At 55.2% G+C, this 12,976-nt stretch overlaps 1 protein-coding gene across 1 annotated transcript; it reads right to left on the minus strand.

Moving 5' to 3' along the window:
• Nucleotides 1-1,033: 1,033 nt before the first annotated feature.
• LOC132783382 (cell adhesion molecule 4) lies at nt 1,034-5,805 on the minus strand. Its single transcript, XM_067473550.1, is given in 8 exon segments — nt 1,034-1,177; nt 1,287-1,398; nt 1,400-1,416; nt 4,451-4,623; nt 4,728-4,818; nt 4,985-5,146; nt 5,321-5,455; nt 5,630-5,805. Coding segments are annotated over 8 exon segments (969 nt in total). The 5' UTR covers nt 5,799-5,805; the 3' UTR covers nt 1,034-1,067.
• Between the last annotated feature and the right edge of the window lie 7,171 nt (nt 5,806-12,976).

Below are 12,976 nucleotides of genomic sequence, written 5' to 3' on the forward strand. Positions count from 1 at the left end.
CGCAACGACTGGTGTTAAAAGAATTAATCGGGGGATTTATTGAAGTATCAAGGTGGTTAAAGGCAGACATAGATATTTACATATATATTAACTTCTGGGCGAGGGGGGGGGGGAAACAGTCTTGGGCCGCGGAGGAAGGAGCCCCCGCTCTTCCCCACCCCCGGTTATATATTAATTATTATATTTCTCCATTCTTTTTTTCTTTTCTTTTTTTGTAAATCTCCCCTTTCCGAGACAAAGACGATACAAAAGAAAAACTGCGAGCGCCAGAGACGGACACAGAACCACCGAGCGGTGCCGATCCTCTTCTTTTCCCGGGCGAAAGGGCAAAGGCGGGCACTGGCCGGCACAAGGGGGGGGCTCCGGGGGTCAAGGGTTCATGGGGAGGGGGAGGGCGCCAAGGAGGGTCCAGTGGCCCCGCTGCCCCTCCCCCCCAAGAAGAGGGGGAGGGCCCCACGCAAAGGAAAGGACGACAGGACAGAGACAAACAGACACCCCACCCCCGCCCCCTCCCCGCCCCCCCAACTATCATGGCTTTGAAGGAAAACAAATCAAAACAAGGCTCTGGCCTGCCCCTTAAGGCCCCCCAGCAGGCACACTCATACTCGCACTCACAGCTCACTGGGGAGGGGACCGGACTTAGCCTCTGAAGACCTGGCCCACCAGCAAATGGGGTAAAACCCCCACCCCCACCACAACTTGGAGACTCAGTGCTAGCATGGGGGGGGCACAATGGCTCCCACAAACCCCCCTACGCAATCTGCCCCCCCCCCATAGCCCTGCCTCTACCCCACCCCCTCCAAAGGTGGGGAGGGGGGGCAGGGGCGGGGCCTCTCAGCTGGGGGTGGGGCTCCAGTCCTCCCTTTCAAAAAAAAGCCCAAAGTCCTGCGACCCCCCCTCCCCCAGGACACACCTCCGAGTGGCTGCTGCTGCTGCTGCTTTTCAGTCCTTTTTTTTTTTTGGCCCTCCCCCTCCCGTCCCCTCCCCTCCCTCCCGTGGCTCCTCTCCTGCGACCCCCCCCCCTGACATTCCACTGCAGCCCCCCACTCCCACCCCACCCCCGCGGCTCAGATGAAGAACTCCTCCTTGCGCTTGTGCCCATCGCCTCCGTTGAGGAAGGCCTCCCGAGCCTCGCCGTGTTCGTCCAGTCCGCTGGCCTCGTGCGTCAGGTAGGAGCCTGCAAAGTCCCGAACAGGAGAGGGGAGAGAGGAGGAAATGCTGAGGTGCAGGAAGAGAGAGGGGCGCACCCACACACCCCACTCTGGCCCCACAGCGCTGCAACTGACCTTTCTGCCGGATGGAGCACCAGACCATGACGATCAGGACGCAGATGACCAGGAAGACCAGCAAGGCCAGGATGCCACCCACAATGGCGTAGGGCACCGACGTCTGCGCCGCCTACAATGGCCCCGGGGTCTGCATTTGCGGGGGGGGGGGGGGAGAAAAAGAGAGTTTGGAGCTGGCCGTTGCTGCAGGAACAGGGCCACTCCCACTACCACCACTGATGTCGAGCAACCCCCCCCCCCTAAAAAATAAGGGATAGAGGGCCTTCTCGGTGGTGGCCCCCCGGCTGTGGAACACCCTCCCTGTTGACATCAGACAGGCGCCCTCCCTTATGTCTTTCCGTAAGAGCCTAAAGACTGGCTATTTGAGAAGGCATTTAACTGAGTGCTACATTGACTGGTAATGACAACTGGAACGGAATATGGATTACGAGATTGGTTATGATTTTACGATAAGACGGAGCGGATTATTTTAGTGTAATTATATTATTGTGTATTAGTGATATGTTGATTTTTCGTTATTGCTTTATTGTAAATTGTCTTTTATATGTTGTACACCGCCGTGAGTCGCCCTAGGGCTGAGAACGGCGGTCAACAAATGCAGCAAATAAATAAATAAATAAATAAATAATAGTGACTTATAGTTCTGCAAAGGGCAAGGGCACCATACTACACAACAAGGGTCAAGTCATGGTCACATTGCCAAGGCACCGACAACAACAAGTACCCCACGAGGCTTTTGGGAAATGGCTGGATCTTGGGACTTCTGCCCTTTGTGAGAGTTGTAGTTTCCAAAAGTGTGAATCAGTTGCAGCACAGCTGGGGTTTCATCTGCCAGCCTTCCCAATGACCATGGACTCTCTGCCTGCATGTCTTGGACTTCAGTACATACTATCTCCCTACTATCTCCCTCATGAACTTTCCTCAAAGACCTTTTAAAACATTGGACTTCAGGCTTCTTCATGAAATGCTGATGATTTGAATGTATGTATCTTGCTATGAAATATTGCTTTTCCCTTTTGCCCTAGAAAATGTGACCCAGGACTGTTGAAATGCTTGAGGGAGAACCACCACCTCCCTTTCTTATTTGATTATTTCACCTCTGCATGGACAATAGCAAGCTGAAACTTCCTCTTGTTTGTAGGTTCTTGTGGGTTTTTTCGGGCTACAGAGCCATGTTCTAGAGGCATTTCTCCTGACGTTTTGCCTGCATCTATGGCAAGCATCCCCAGAGGTAGTGAGGTCTGTTGGAATTAGGACAATGGGTTTATGTATCTGTGGAATGGCTGGGGTGGGGCAAGGAGCTCTTCCCTGCTGGAGCTAGGTGTGAATGTTTCAGCTGATCACCTTCATTAGCATTTGAAGGCTTGCCTGAGCCTGGGAAAATCTCTTGCTGGGAGGTGTTAATCTGTGCCTGGTTGTTTCCTCTCTGCTGTTTTGCTGTTGTAATTTTAGAGTTTTTTAAATACTGGTAGCCAGATTTTGTTCATTTTCATGGTCTCTTCCTTTCTGTTGAAATTGTCCACATGCTTGTGGATTTCAATGGTATACGGTAGACTCCTGCAGAGGTCCTCTCACCTCTGCAGGAGTCTACCGTATACCATGCAGCTGTGGACAAGTCTACATAGGGACCACCAAACGCAGCGCCCAGACACGCATAAAGGAACATGAAAGGCACTGCAGACTACTCCAACCAGAGAAATCAGCCATAGCAGAGCACCTGAGGAACCAGCCTGGACACAGCATTTTATTTGAGAACACAGAAGTGCTGGACCACTCTCACAACCACCATGTCAGGCTACACAGAGAAGCCATTGAAGTCCACAAGCATGTGGACAATTTCAACAGAAAGGAAGAGACCATGAAAATGAACAAAATCTGGCTACCAGTATTAAAAAACTCTAAAAATTATAACAGCTAAACAACAGAGAGGAAAAAACCAGGCACAGATTAACACCTCCCAGCAACAGATTTTCCCAGGCTCAAGCAGGCCTTCAAATGCTAATGAAGGTCATCAGCTAAACATTCACACCTAACTGCAGCAGGGAAGAGCTCCTTGCCCCACCCCAGCCATTCCACAGATATATAAACCCATTTTTCCTACAATACATTCCTCTTGTTTGCTTTGTCTGGCAGGCAAGGAAGTTTATCTGGACACTTTGATTGAATCACAAAGGGCAGGGTTGATCCCCCCGAGGTCCCCTGCCCCGATCCTGTTTGTTTTCCTTCACCAAAACCCATCAAGGTCAGGAAAACCTATCTTAATGAAATCAACCTTTGCTGGACAAAACAATGCCCGTCCTCTTCCGTCCTGCCTCCCTCTCCCTGATTTGCTAAGGAGCCAAAGAGGGAGGGAGTTTTGAAACTTTCAAACCTGTATTTTCTCTATAAAAATGCCAGTAAAATTCTGTATTGCTATGCTTGTAGTGGAACTATTCCTACAATGCATCCGATCTCAGCTGAATCGCTAATAAAGACACCTCGGTCCCAGCTTCTTCTGCTTTGGTGAGGATTTATTATTTTAAATATTTTTGCTGCTGAAATTGGCTTCGCTGGCCTCACCAAGGTTCAAGGACTCTCTTTGGTGCGGTCCTCAGGATCTCCTCGGCTGGGGAGATCCTCCTAAAAGCAGCTCGATATCACCACCACCCCCAAGAGTCCATGGGAGGCCCAAGCACACAGGAGCCCCATACAAGCCCCCAGCCAGCCTCCTCGTCTGGCCGGTGCTGCAGGAACAGGACCACTCCCCCCACCACCACCACCCCCAAGCATCCATGGGTGGCCCAAGCACACAGGAGCCCCATACAAGCCACTAGCCAGCCATTGCTGCAGGAACAGGACCACTCCCCCCACCACCACTCCCCCAAGAGTCCATGGGTGGCCCAAGCACACAGGGACCCCATACGAGCCCCCAACCAGCCTCCTCGTCTGGCTGGTGTTGCAGGAACATGACCACCCCCACCACCACCACCCCCAAGAGTCCATGAGAGGTCCAAGCACACAGGAGCCCCATATGAGCCCCTAGCCAGCCTCCTCGTCTGGCCGGTGCTGCAGGAACAGGACCACTCCCCACACCACCACCACCCACAAGAGTCCATGGGAGGCCCAAGCACACAGGGGCCCCAAAGGAACCCCCTGCCAGCCTCCACCCTGGGAACAGCGCTTACCGTAGACCACCAGGACATACTGGTCGGAGGAGCGGCCGTGCTTATTTGACACCTGGCAGGAGTAGGTCCCGTTGTCCAGCAGGCTGAGGCTGGGGATGGTCAGGATTTCGCCCTCGACTAGTGCCCGCTCCGGAAGGGAGTCGTTCGCCCGGCTCCACTTGATGTCTGTGGGGCTGGGGGGGGGGTGGTGATGAGGGGGGTGTCAGGTGCTGCCTCTTCCACATCTCCTTCCGGCCCCTCCCCCCCCACACACCCTCTCCCCTCCCCAGGAACTCACAGTGGGTTGCCGTTGACGGCGCATGTCAGGATGAGGGTGTCCCCTTCCCGCATCACGCCGGGCGGAGGGTGGATCCGTGCCGTGGGCGAGTCTGCGAAAGACGGGCAGGCAGGGCAGGGGCCCAATGAAGCCACGGCACAACGTATGCCGGCTCCCCTTTCCTGCCTGTAACTATCGGTGAGGTTCAGGTACATAAGGGAAGCTGTGGGAGACAACCCCCCCCCCGCCCCTTCCCTTTAGCCACCCTGGTCACTTACAGTGGACGTCCAGCACGTACTGGGTCTGCTTCCGCTGCCCGCGGAGGGCCGGGTGGGTAGCCTCGCAAGTCACGATGCTGCTGTGGTCCTTGCGCTCCACCCGGAAGCGCACCACGTTGGTGACGCTGAAGACCTTCCCGCTCTCCTGCCGGCTGCTCATCCCTGGGGGGGGGGGGAGTGCACAGTGGGGGGAACCATGAGACCCCCCATCCCCACCCGCCTCCAAGGACGTACTGACGTGGCAGGTGAGGCCAAATGGTGATCCCAGGGCAACTCCTGTGGGAAGACCCACTGCCCCCCAGCTGCCCCCCACCCTACCCCAAAGCCCAGAGGTACCTTTCAGCTCTCTCCGTTCCCGGAACCAGCGCAGGGTGGCGGCCGGCCGCGACCGGGGGACGGTGCAGGTGAGCTCCACCTCCCCGCCTTCCACTGCCTGCTCCTTCACCTCCACCAGGGGGTTCTCAGGGGGCACTGTGGGGGGGGGGGAGAGAGAAGGAAGGGGTCATGGGGAGACCCTGCCAGACCTTCAACCACAAACACACAGCCAATGCAGCTCCAGTGCCAGGATCCGGCACTTGGCCTCCCCATCCCAAGCAGGTGCATGAGTGCTGCGTGTTTCTGGGGGAGGGGGGAGTGGGCACCCACCCAGCACTGTGAGGATTGCAATCTGGTGGTGGGTGTCCTCTGTGTAGAGCTGGCAGAAGTAGCCCCCCTCGTCCTCCAGCCGGGCGTTGGAGAGCACGATCCGCACCTGGCTCTGGGTGAACTCCACCAGCTGGAAGCGCTCATCCTTCAGGGCTGCGAGGAAACACATGGATGGAAGGAAGGAAGCCCCCCCCCCACTGAGTCACAGGAGGGAGAGCCACGGGGGTCATGGGGGGAGGCCTTTCCCAGTTGGACTCCTCAGGGGGTATTGGGTCAACCAGTGGGCTGTTTGCAGGTTCAAGAGGGAACTGAGTCAGCCCTACATGTTGTGAGGAGGAGGAGGATGGCTGGCGTTACTTCATCCTCAGAAGAGCCCGGCAATTCAGGCCAGGCTGAGAGAGGAGTCACTCCCTTCCAGGGGGACTCACAGCTCAGCAGGGAATTGAGCTCTCGGGTCCAGGTGGGCAGTAGGATGACCACTCGGGCTTTTCCCAAGGGCCTCCTCGCCTGCCTGCTTGCTTACCCCGCTGCCGTTGAAGAAGAGTGTCTGCCGGGAGGGATTCTGGATCACCACGATGGAGCCGTCGTACTGGTGGAGCCTGCAGTTGATCTCGGCCTGGCCGCCCTCTGCCACCGTCACATTCTCCGCTTGGACCTCCTGGGCTCTGGCTGGAGAGAGGTGGAACAGTGGAGGGGTCACCAGGAGGAAAGCAGCAGGGCAGCAGAGGAGTTACCAGGAGGAAAGGAGCGGGGCGGCGGAGAAGTCACCAGGAGGAAAGGAGCGGGGCAACGGAGAGGTCCCCAGAAGGAAAGGAGCGGGGCGGTGGAGGGGTCACCAGGAGGAAAAGAGTGGGGCGGCGGAGGGGTCACCGGGAGGAAAGGAGCGGGGTGGCGGAGAGGTCACCGGAAGAAAAGAGCGGGGCGGCGGAGGGGTCACCGGGAGGAAAGTAGCAGGGCGGCGGAGGGGTCACCGGGAGGAAAGGAGTGGGGCAGGGGAGGGGTCACCAGGAGGAAAGGAGTGGGGCAGGGGAGGGATCACTAGGAGGAAAGGAGCGGGGCGGCGGAGGGGTCATCGGAGGAAAGGAGTGGGGTGGCAGAGAGGTCACCAGAAGGAAAGGAGTGGGGCAGTGAGGTCACTGGGAGGAAAAGAATGGGGTGAGGTGGTGGAGGGATCACCAGGAGGAAAGAAGCAGGATGGTAGAAAGGTCACCAGGAGGATAGGAGTGGGGAGGCGGAGGGGTCACCGGGAGAAAAGGAGTGGGGCAGGGGAGGGGTCACCAGGAGGAAAGGAGTGGGGGCAGGGGAGGGGATCACTAGGAGGAAAGGAGCGGGGCGGCGGAGGGGTCATCGGGAGGAAAGGAGTGGGGCACAGGAGGGGTCACCAGGAGGAAAGGAGCGGGGCGGTGGAGGGGTCACCAGGAGGAAAGGAGCGGGGTGGCAGAGAGGTCACCAGAAGGAAAGGAGTGGGGCAGTGAGGTCACCGGGAGGAAAGGAATGGGGTGAGGTGGTGGAGGGATCACCAGGAGGAAAGAAGCAGGATGGTAGAAAGGTCACCAGGAGGATAGGAGTGGGGAGGCGGAGGGGTCACGGAATCACAGCAATCCCTCGGGTGGGTCATGGATCCAGGCCAGCATGATGAAAGGGGGGGGGGGTAGAAAAGCCAAAAGCACAGACTGGGAAACCCTGCTGCTCAGTCTGCCCAGCACATGAGCCCTTCTGCCAGTCCCCGAGGTCCACTGCCCCACGGCTCTGTCAGCCTGGGGGGGGGGGGGGGGGGGGGGGAGGCCCATTCAAGCAAAATTGACCCTTTCTTTCCAGGATACAGGTCGTGCAGTGCCAGGTCGGCCAACCTCGCCCTCCCCTCTCAGGTGGGGCCAGCGCTTCGAGGGACAGGACTTCTGCGCCCCAGAGCCATCCTAAACCCAGCTTCACGCTTCCCAACCTGCGCACCATAAACCTGGACCACCTCCTCCTCCTCCTCTTCCAGGGCTATTTGCAATCCAGGCTGTGTTGCCTTGGGAGGGGTGGATTTCCACTGGAAGGAATTTTGTCCTGGGCAAAAGAGGCAATGGCGGGGCACTTCTCCAAAGAGAGCTCCCCAGTAATGTAAGCGCCCCTCAGGTGTCCTGCGTGGCTGAGTGGGAGGAGGGGGGGCAGGACAGACAGGGGTACCCGACTGCCTGAACACGGTTGCTGGCAGGCCTCCATCAAGCGCAGCCGCCAGTGACCCTGCCCGCTCCTTGCAGCCTTGGGAAAGGCACCTTTCTTCTCCAGGAAGGGCAGCCACCTCCCCCTCCCCAAAATACATCCCATGGCAGGAAAGCAGAGTGGCTCCAGTGGAAAATCAGCCCCTTGCAGAGCACTGAACAAAAGAATAGCTCAGACAGAAAAGGAATAGGGTGCCTTGATAAGGTGCTTGGGGGGCTCCTGGCCTCCAAAGGGGATAGGGGGGAAGGCACCCCCTCCAACCTTTGGGCCCATCTATCTCTGTCGGAAGGATTGCAAGCCCTAGCCTGGAAAGGAGGTCCCGGGGTAGAGAAGACGAGGTCGAGAGGGATGGGCATGGGGAGGAGACATTTGCAAAGAGAGGCAACGGAGCCACCGGGCCCATGTATCTGCCATGCAAAGGACCCTTGGTTTGGACCGAGGGGGCGCTTCTCCTGAGGAAATCTGTGCAAGCAGAAGGGGGGACGCTCCTTCTGCTTCCAGGGCCCCCTTCCCAGGGCTGCTGGGAAAGCCTCCCTTCTGAGCAGCAGTGGGGACACGCACAGAGAGGGGCACCAGGGACCCAAGAGAGGAGGGGGCCTGGCTGGGGCATTTTTAGCCTGAGGAAGAGAAGGCTGAGAGGAGACATGATGAGAGCTATGTATAAATATGTGAGAGGAAGCCACAGGGAGGAGGAGGGAGCAAACTTCTTGTCTGCTTCCCTGGAGACTAGGACGCAATGGAACAATGGCTTCAAACTGCAAGAGAGGAGATTCCACCTGAACATGAGGAAGAACTTCCTGACTGTGAGAGCCATTCAGCAGTGGAACTCTCTGCCCCGGAGTGTGGTGGAGGCTCCTTCTTTGGAAGCTTTTAAGCAGAGGCTGGATGGCCATCTGCCAGGGGTGATTTGCATGCAACTTTCCTGCTTCTTGGCAGAATGGGGTTGGGCTGGATGATAGCCCAGGAGGTCTCTTCCAACTCTAGGATTCTAGGATTCTATGACTGTGAGAGCCGTTCAGCAGTGGAACTCTCTGCCCCGGAGGGAGTGTGGTGGAGGCTCCTTCTTTGGAGGCTTTTAAACAGAGGCTGAATGGCCACCTGTCAGGGGTGATTTGAATGCAATATTCCTGCTTCTTGGCAGAAGGGGGTTGGACTGGATGATAGCCCAGGAGGTCTCTTCCAACTCTAGGATTCTATGATTCTAGGAGGCCAGCAGGGAAAGGGTCAGGGGAGGAGTGGGCCGGCCCAAGGCCCCCCAAGTAGCCCCTGGGTTTGGCTTTCAAGTTGGGGGGGGGACACTGGCAGCTGGCCCAGCATCCATTTTCCAGGACAGGACAGGACAGGACAGGACGTCCAGGGAGGACGAAGGGGGCTTTGGGTGCGATGGCCGCATGGCGCTCCCCTCCAGAGCCCAGAAGGCAGACAAAGCGTCCGAGGGAGAGAGGGAGGGAGGAAGGGAGGAAGGGGTCAAGATGCCTGGCATTTCCCCCATTGCTGCGCTCTGCCCTCCTCCTGCACTGCCCACAACGGGCCTTTCTTCTGCTTGACCCTCCAGGGACCCGCTGGCATTTCGCTCCTCAGAGGCGTAGGCACAAAAGCCTTCCGCAAAATAGCAACGCGGCACGAGGCTCTCCGGGAGAACTTTGAGGGATGGAGTCCATGGCCCTTTGCTTGCCAAGGGCTGAATGGGTGGCATGCCCCCCCCCCACTCAAGAACAGAGAAGCATCCCAAGCTCTGAAGATCACCTGGGAAGGAATCCCATGGGAACATTGCAACACACCCAAATATCTATGCTGATGATCGTGCCATCACCACTCAAGCAGGGAGCTTTGAGATGGTTGAACAGAAGCTCTCCGAAGCTCTGGGTGCCCTTACTGCCTATTACAGGGAAAACCAGCTGATCCCTAATCCATCTAAAACACAGACATGTGCTTTTCACCTTAAGAACAGACAAACATCCTGAGCTTTGAGGATTATTACCTGGGAAGGAATCCCACTGGAGCATTGCAACACACCCAAATACCTGGGAGTCACTTTGGACCGTGCTCTGACCTACAAGAAGCACTGCCTGAACATCAAGCAAAAAGTGGGTGCTAGAAACAATATCATACGAAAGCTGACTGGCACAACCTGGGGATCACAACCAGATACAGTGAAGACATCTGTCCCCTTGTGCTATGCTACTCTACTGCTGAGTATGCATGCCCAGTGTGGAACACATCTCACCACGCTAAAACAGTGGATGTCGCTCTTAATGAGACATGCCGCATTATCACGGCGTGTCTGCGCCCTACACCACTGGAGAAATTACACTGTCTAGCCGGTATCGCACCACCTGACATCTGCCGGGAAGCCAATAGTGAAAGTACCAAGGCAGAGACATCTCCAGCTCATCCCCTGTTTGGGTATCAGCCAGCACGTCAACGACTTAAATCTAGAAATAGTTTTCTAAGATCTACAGAGACACTTGCTGGAACACCTCAGCAAGCGAGAGTCCAAACGTGGCAGGCTCAAACCAATTGGAATTGGACCAATTGGAATTTGCGAGCCGTTTTCAAGGGCAGCCCCACGTAGAGCACATTACAGTAGTCCAATCTAGAGGTGACCAAGGCATGGACCACCCCAGCCAGATCAGCCTTTACGAGGTACGGTCGCAGTTGGCGCACGAGTCTCAATTGTGCAAAATTTCTCCCTACACCACTGGAGAAATTACACCATTTAGCCGGTATTGTGCCACCTGACATCCGCCGGGAAGCAGCAGCCAATAGTGAAAGGACCAAGGCAGAGACATCTCCAGCTCATCCCCTGTTTGGGTATCAGCCAGCACGTCAACGACTTAAATCCAGACATAGTTTTCTAAGATCTACAGAGACACTCGCTGGAACACCCCAGCAAGCGAGAGTCCAAAAGTGGCAGGCTCAAACCCAGAACCTCAACCAATGGCTGATACCAAATGAGAGACTCCCACCTGGGCACACAGACTTGGAAGGCGCTGAACAGACTGCGCTCTGGCACCACAAGATGCAGAGCCAACCTCAAGAAATGGGGCCACAAAGTGGAATCCTCGACATGCGAGTGCGGAGAAGAGCAAACCACTGACCACCTGCTGCAATGCAACCATACACAATGGAGGACCTCCTTGCCACAACACCAGAGGCACTCCAAGTGGCCAGATACTGGTCAAAGGACATTTCATCAACTAACAAACTCACACATTTTGTATTTTCACAAAGTGGAATCCACAACATGCGAGTGTGGAGAAGAGCAAACCACTGACCACCTGCTGCAATGCAACCTGAGCCCTGCCACATGATGCACAATGGAGGACCTTCTTGCGGCAACACCAGAGGCACTCCAAGTGGCCAGATATTGGTCAAAGGACATTTCATCAACTAACAAACTCACACATTTTGTATTTTCACAAAGTGGAATCCACAACATGCGAGTGTGGAGAAGAGCAAACCACTGACCACCTGCTGCAATGCAACCTGAGCCCTGCCACATGATGCACCATGGAGGACCTTCTTGCGGCAACACCAGAGGCACTCCAAGGGGCCAGATACTGGTCAAAGGACATTTCGGCAACTACCAAACTCACAAGTTTTGTATTTTCTCTGTTTGTTTGCTTTGTTCTGTTAGAAAAGTAATATAATTGACTGGCTGCCCTGACACGAGAAATAAATACCCCCACCCCACCCCCACTCTGTCCCAGGGGCCTCCTTTATGGGTGTGGGGAGGTGTAAGCCACACGTGTGCAGACATGCGCTGTTGTCCCCTGCCGACACGCATGCCGTATAAACAGCGCCTTCTCACAAATGACGCTCAAGAGTGGCATTTGGCTGCCTCTGAATGCCAAGCCTCGCTCACAAGGAGCCACACTGGCTGCTTAGAATGCACATTCCGTCAGCACCATTGCCTTCCTCCGCTCCACATGGCATGAGCATGAGCAGCATTCAGGGGAAAAGAAAGAATGCCTCGGAAGGCAAAGCTTCATTCCCGAAAACCGTCCCCATTAAGAGGATGAGCCCAGGCCTATTGCCCAGTGGGGGGGGGGGGTGGTAATGGGGGACTGGGGGTGGGCCCCACAGGACCTCGACCCCATCCTACCTGGCTTGACCTCATCTATATATAGAAATGCTCTGTGCAGATCTAAGGAAGTAATGCTACCCATGCTCTATTCTGCTTTGGTTAGACCACATCTGGAATACTGTGTCCAATTCTGGGCACCACAATTCAAGAGAAATATTGACAAGCTGGAATGTGTCCAGAGGAGAGTGACTAAAATGATAAAAGGTCTGGAGAACAAGCCCTATGAGGAGCGGCTTAGGGAACTGGGCATGTTTAGCCTGAAGAAGAGAAGGATGAGAGGAGATATGATAGCCATGTATAAATATGTGAGAGGAAGCCACAGGGAGGAGGAGGGAGCAAGCTTGTTTTCTGCTTCCTTGGAGACGAGGACGCAATGGAGGAATGGCTTCAAACTACAAGAGAGGAGATTCCATCAGAACATTAGGAAGAACTTCCTGACTGTGAGAGCTGTTCAGCAGTGGAACTCTCTGCCCCGGAGTGTGGTGGAGGCCCCTTCTTTGGAAGCTTTTAAGCAGAGGCTGGATGGCCATCTGTCAGGGGTGATTTGAATGCAATATTCCTGCTTCTTGGCAGAATGGGGTTGGACTGGATGGCCCAGGAGGTCTCTTCCAACTCTAGGATTCTACGATTCTATGATTCTATAATGAGTTCCTTAAAAACAAAAGAACCAATGAACAAAATCACACCAAATTGGACAACGAAACGTCTCACAACACAAGGAGCGACCATCACTCAAAAAACTATGATTTTGTCATTTGGGAGTTGTAGCTGCTGGGATTTATAGTTCACCTATAAATCAAAGAGAATTCTGAACTCCACCAATGATGGAATTGAACCAAACCTGCCACACAGGACCAACAGAAAACACTGGAAGGGTTTGGTGGGCATTGACCTTGAGTTTTGGAGTTGTAGTTCACTTACATCTAGAGCAGTGTTTCTCAATCCTCCTAATGCTGGGACCCCTTAATAGAGTTCCTCATGTTGTGTTGACCCCCAACCATAAAATTATTTTTGTTGCTACTTCATAACTGTAATTTTCCTACTGCTAT

The sequence above is a fragment of the Anolis sagrei genome, chromosome X, assembly GCF_037176765.1.
Source record: "Anolis sagrei isolate rAnoSag1 chromosome X, rAnoSag1.mat, whole genome shotgun sequence".
Lineage (NCBI taxonomy): Eukaryota > Metazoa > Chordata > Lepidosauria > Squamata > Dactyloidae > Anolis > Anolis sagrei.